We start from the raw sequence: 6,181 nt of genomic DNA on the forward strand, positions 1-6,181 counted from the left end.
ATAGATATGATTTCTCGTTTAGGACAGTGTAGATACAACCTGCTGTACACTTATCCCCTTCAGGCACTCGGGTAAACAGCGTGACCGGCACTGCACTCGACCGCCGTTACTTCCTCATCTGCCAAATGAGGTATTCATTCACAGCTGGTGGCAGATGGAGTTCTTTTTCATTATGATTCCTAATGGGCGTGAACAATCCCTGTGTGGGCGTGAACAATACGTATGTGGACCTGAACAACACCTGCTCGGACCTGAACAATACCTATCCGGGCTTGAACAACACCTGTGCGAATCTGAACAACACCTGCGCGAATCTGAACAACACCTGTGTGAATCTGAACAACACCTGTGCGAATCTGAACAACACCTGTGCGAATCTGAACAATACCTGTGTGGACCTGAACAACACCTGCACAAACCTGAACATCACCTGTGTGGACATAAACAATACGTATGTGAACTTGAACAATACCCGTGTGCACCTGAACAGCACCTGTGAAGAACTGAACAACACGTTAATGAGAGGAGTTGTCTCGTCTCTTAAGAAATCATACCAGGTGACCTTCCTGTCGGGCAACAAGGCGGAAAAAAGGTCACGGCAGAGGTCACGGCAGAGGTCAACATTAATCTCGACAAAGTTGGGCTTCAACCTCACCTTGACAGGGAAATAGCAGCGACTCTCTATAGTTAAGCTTGGATAATGAAGGACATGTGTGTGTGTGCTGTATGATAATATTAAGCTTGTGTCTGTCTGTCTGTCTGTGTCTGTCTGTCTGTCTGTCTGTCTGTCTGTCATTTAATAAGCTTGTGAGTCTCCGCGTGTGTATATTTGGGTATGTATATGTGCACGTGTATGTATGTCTGCCTGTATATGTGTGTGGGTGTAACCTTTAGAGACAGAGAGATACGTTATGAAAATTAACTGCTTTCCAAATAAGGTCACGACCCGGTCTGGTCATGATGCATAGACAAGATTGAGGTGTAAATCAGGTTGTAAACATGAAGGCGTAAATGATTTAATAGTGTATTGTGAGGTTAGGTTAGGTTAGGTTAGGTTAGGTTAGGTTAGATTAGATTAGGTTAGGTTAGGTTAGGTTAGGTTAGGTTAGGTTAGGTTAGGTTGATATTGATAAGAGAAACAAATTAACTGAATAATCTGCTTTGTAAATTAAGTCACGACTCAACCTTGTAAACCAAAAAGACGCATCGTGATAATGTGTAAATACGCTAATGAGTTATAAATTAAGAGATGCAAATTAATTAGCAAAAATAAAAAATACTTATAAAAATTAAATACTTCCTACAGGTAGAATGTGATTTTGAATTCGCTAATTAGTTGTTTAGACAAAGGTGTAAAATAATCAAATAATTCTCTACGTTGTTGGGAAGGTTTTAGAAATCTCAAGTCTCTGAGGGAATTAAGTCTGGGAAATTAGTTAACTATCTGAATAAGGTCACAAGATAACCCTTGCGTGAGATGCAAACTCGACGAAGTGTAAACTATTTAATTGTAAATGTTGAGGCTAATGTGTTGACTTTCTAAGGAGGGAGAAGGAAGGAAGGATGGAAGGAAGGAAGGAAGGAAGGAAGGGGGATGAGAAGAAAAGGAGGGAGAAGGAAGGAGGGGAGTGGGAGGTAGTATGAAGGATGGTGGGGAGAGTGGGAGGTGGAAGGAAGGAAGGAAGGGGAGGGAAGTACCAACACCTGTCAGGGGGAGGTCAGGGAGAGGTCAGGGGGAGGTCAGGGGGGTATCTAAACTTCAGGTGTACACAGAACCAGGTGTAAGCTGGTTGTAAATTTAGGCTCGCAAAATAATAAGTCTTTGGGTGGAAGATGAAGATGGAGAGGAGGAGGAGGAGGAGGAGGAGGGGAAGAAAAAAGGAACAGAAGGAGGAAAAAAGGAAGGAAAATGAAGGGTTGAAGGAGGAGGAGAAAAAGATAGAAGAAGAGAAGGAGAGGAGGATAATGAATAGAAACTGGTGAGAATAAGGAGTAGGAGGAAGAGGAGGAGGAGGAGAAGGAGGAGGAGGAGGAGGAGGAGGAGGAGGAAGAGGAGAAGGAGGAGGAGGAGTAGCAAGAGGAGGAGGAAAAAAATTATAACCATCAGTCACATCGTCTGAAAATACCACTTTATCCCGTGTTAATCATATTGTCAAGGAGGTGTTGGCTGCTGTCTGCTGGCCTAGTAACCAATCTTTCTTTTTTAAGCAAATTATTAATACTGTGTGTGGGTCAGGGAACTAGTATGACCACTTAAGACTAGGATTCACTTGCCTCTTATAAACTTCCTTTCTCTTCGTGCTCGATCGTCCAGCCAACAAGAGACAAAGTGGCGGGTAGGTGTTGATGCCGTCTCGAAATACACCACCTGGCATGTACCCGGATGTGGAGGTCACCCACTTTGAGTTCTTGCCCAGAGCAGAAGGAAAAGTCAATCCGCCCAAGAACTTGTCCTGCTGCCCTAGGAGTGGCCCCTCAGGACCTTGGGTCACTCCAAAAGAAGAGGGAACAAAAACTGTGACGCGCTCCCGGGATGCCCTGCCCAGTGGGTGTATATATAGCGCGTCTTCGGCAGCTAGACATCATCTTCGTCTGGGTCCTCGTTCTCTCAACATGAAGCTCGTGAGTAAATACAAACAGGTGGTTCTAGTAGAGTATAAGCTATAATAAGGCAAATGTATAACTAAATGCCCAGTTTAATCTTGAAAATTAAACCAAAAATTCAACCTAATGTGAAAACTGTCAAGAATTGGTCCTTTGCTGTTATACATTAATACTGGCTTAATTTACTAAGGTACTATTATCGTTTCTGACATATTGAGGCTACACTGGGTCGTATGAGTTAATGTTTACTCAAGAAAACACAATACTTTATCATAGTTCACCTTACTGATAACCTGATACGCCTTTTAAGACTTGAGCTGATATGTCAACTGTCACAGTACCCTGCCTCTGTACACATACCAGTACATGAAGAGGTGTACACATACCAGTACATGAAGAGGTGTACACATACCAGTACATGAAGAGGTGTACACATACCAGTACATGAAGAGGTGCACACATACCAGTACATGAAGAGGTGCACACATACCAGTACATGAAGAGGTGTACACATACCAGTACATGAAGAGGTGCACACATACCAGTACATGAAGAGGTGTACACATACCAGTACATGTACACATACCAGTACATGAAGAGGTGCACACATACCAGTACATAAAGAGGTGTACACATACCAGTACATGAAGAGGTGTACACATACCAGTACATGAAGAGGTGTACACATACCAGTACATGAAGAGGTGCACACATATCAGTACATGAAGAGGTGTACACATACCAGTACATGAAGAGGTGTACACATACCAGTACATGAAGAGGTGTACACATACCAGTACATGAAGAGGTGTACACATACCATTCCATAAAGAAGTATACCAAAGAGAGAACTCCTGGTATTATACAGTACAGGAGTGACTTAGACTATTATGATCACTGGTATGGCAGGAACTATACACTATTACCATTACCGATGGACAATAAGCTCTTAGTGTGTCTAGTGTTATCAATACCTGCTGACATTGTTCTCCCTCTCTCTTAATCAACCCAGGTAGCTGACGTTGATGTAAACTTGTTACTAGAGATACACTGAGAGATGTTATACTTGTCTTTTTTCAGATGTTTCAAGTGTATTGATGTTGTTATTATTATCTTCTAGTTTGTTAAAGAATTTATTCCTGAAATATTTTGAAGTTGATATTGATTGTATCTGTGTTATGGTTATTATTATTATTAATGTTCGGTTTCTCTGAGTTTGAGATTTGAATACAGTTAATAGAAGAAAAAACACAGACTTTGATAAACTGATGGACAGGTAAGAAATGGTTAGATCTGGAGATAGAGAGATAGATAAGATAGAACGATATAGCTTCAACATTCTTCCTGATATCTATTAACACTCCTACTCTCTCATGCTATCCCAGATCATCATCGCCTGCCTCGCCGCCGTCGCCATCGCCTCGCCACAGTTCGGCAGTGGTAGCTTCAGGAATCGCCCAGCCCCATTACCTAGACAGGATTATCGCCAAATCGCCATCCTCAGTGACAACCGCGTCGACCAGGGTGATGGAAACTTCCGCTACGAGTTCGAGTCTGAGGATGGAACGAGCGTGAGTGCTGTGGGCCGACCCGGAGCAGCTGGCCAGAGCAACATCGAGGGTTCCTACAGGTAAGAATCATACTGGTGGTCCTCGTGTGTTACAAGTATCCTCATATGTTGGATGCTACTTATATTACGTTAAATATCCTTATATCATGATGTTTACTACTTATATCACGTTAAATCCCCCTATATCGTGTTCTATGCTACTTATATCACGTTAAATCCACTTATATCGTTGGGTGTTAATTATATCACGTAAAATCTCCTTATATCATGTTGGACGCTACATATATTACGTTAATTATCCTTATATCATGATGTTTGCTACTTATATCACGTTAAATCCCCTTATATCGCGTTCTATGCTACCTATATCACGTTAAATCCCCTTATATCGTGTTGGATGCTGCTTATATCACATTAATTATCCTTATATCATGTTGTATGCTACTTAAATCACGTTAAATCTCCTTATAGCATAATGATCATCCTGGTGATTCTTAATTATATCGCGTTTTATACTCTAATTATACAACGTGATCTAGTTGCAAAAAGTAGATGGTAGTTATAGAGGTGTTCCTATCGCGTTGTTATGTCATATAGAATATATGACTTATTATTCTTGTTATATCACGTGATTTATGTGTTATATCCTTGTTATAGGCCTATCACCCGCTATATTCTAATTATATAGGATTCTGCCCATGTTTCGCGTTACATCGCTTGATTCTTGTGTTTTATTCTCGTTATATCATATTTGTGCTATAAATCAGTAAATAACATGACCTTAGTGTTATGAATTAAAAGATTAATTCAATTACTTATAATAAGACATGATCTGAGTAATAAGACATGATCTGAGTAATAAGACATGATCTGAGTAATAAGACATGATCTGAGTAATAAGACATGATCTGAGTAATAAGACATGATCTGAGTAATAAGACATGATCTGAGTAATCAAACAGATACGTTCAACTCCCATGACTTCACTCCCGTTATTCTCACCCTGGTGTTGAATGTTCCAGGTTCCGGCTTGATGACGGAAGCATCGCTGAGGTCCGCTACATCGCCGACGAGAACGGCTTCCGCGCTGAGTCCCCTCTGATCCCGACCCCTCACCCCCTCCCTGCCCACGCCATCGAACAGATCCGCTTTGCCCAGGCGAACCCGTCACGTGAGCTTCCAAATGAACGCAGAAGGTTCTAAGATGTCTTCCCTCCCTCAACCCCTCCTTCAGGACCCTCATACACGCACCATAGCCTGTACAAGACGTCCATATGTCTCCCCGACACTTCACAGGAACACCCTGAGGCTCTGACGACAACAAGGATCGTAGCTTGAGGGTGGCCAGCCGGCATCCCAGGGAATCACCACACACCACCTCGCCTGTAACTCACACTTGCAATGACTAATAAACACATTTCGCATTCAAAATACTTTCACTGATTTCCCAAATATGAGTGTGAACGACTCTATGCCCTTCTCCAGGTTAATTAAACTATAAATACCTTACATCCCTCATGAATGTATACCGCAGGACAACCGAGGCTAAATACCGTAAGACTAAATCATAAACTCATTAGTCCTGAGGTACCCAAGTGGTATTACCTTTCTCCTACACTGTTTACCTACACGCTCGGCCGAACACGAATCACCGAAACACACTTTTACTTCCTATCACAATAAACAGGAAGAATATATCCTCTCGAACTGATAGACTGCAACAGTACAGTCAACCAAATTACTCCTGCTCTTAACACACACACACACACACACACACACACACACACACACACACACACACACACACACACACGAGACCTTATATCATACATGTGGGAGTGAATTTGAATGTGTACAGTAGGTGATAAAGGCTCTCTCTGTGTGTGTTTAAGCATCGTTCTTTACCGTCCCAGCTGTATATTGCACCCTGTCTCAACTACTTATCTTTATTATAGGTAAAAATTTATAACATGTCTATTTTTCTGTCTATCATTAATCTATTTATCG

General features: G+C 41.8%; 1 protein-coding gene across 1 annotated transcript; it reads left to right on the forward strand.

Moving 5' to 3' along the window:
* The first annotated feature begins 2,542 nt into the window (after positions 1-2,542).
* LOC121879158 (cuticle protein AM1199-like) lies at positions 2,543-5,605 on the forward strand. The gene is made up of 3 exons (XM_042385756.1): positions 2,543-2,622; positions 3,990-4,234; positions 5,197-5,605. Exons 1-3 carry the CDS (start codon positions 2,614-2,616, stop codon positions 5,375-5,377), a joined length of 435 nt encoding a protein of 144 aa, XP_042241690.1. The 5' UTR covers positions 2,543-2,613; the 3' UTR covers positions 5,378-5,605.
* The last annotated feature ends 576 nt before the right edge of the window (positions 5,606-6,181 follow it).

The sequence above is a fragment of the Homarus americanus genome, unplaced genomic scaffold, assembly GCF_018991925.1.
Source record: "Homarus americanus isolate GMGI-L3 unplaced genomic scaffold, GMGI_Hamer_2.0 scaffold18453, whole genome shotgun sequence".
Taxonomy (NCBI): domain Eukaryota; kingdom Metazoa; phylum Arthropoda; class Malacostraca; order Decapoda; family Nephropidae; genus Homarus; species Homarus americanus.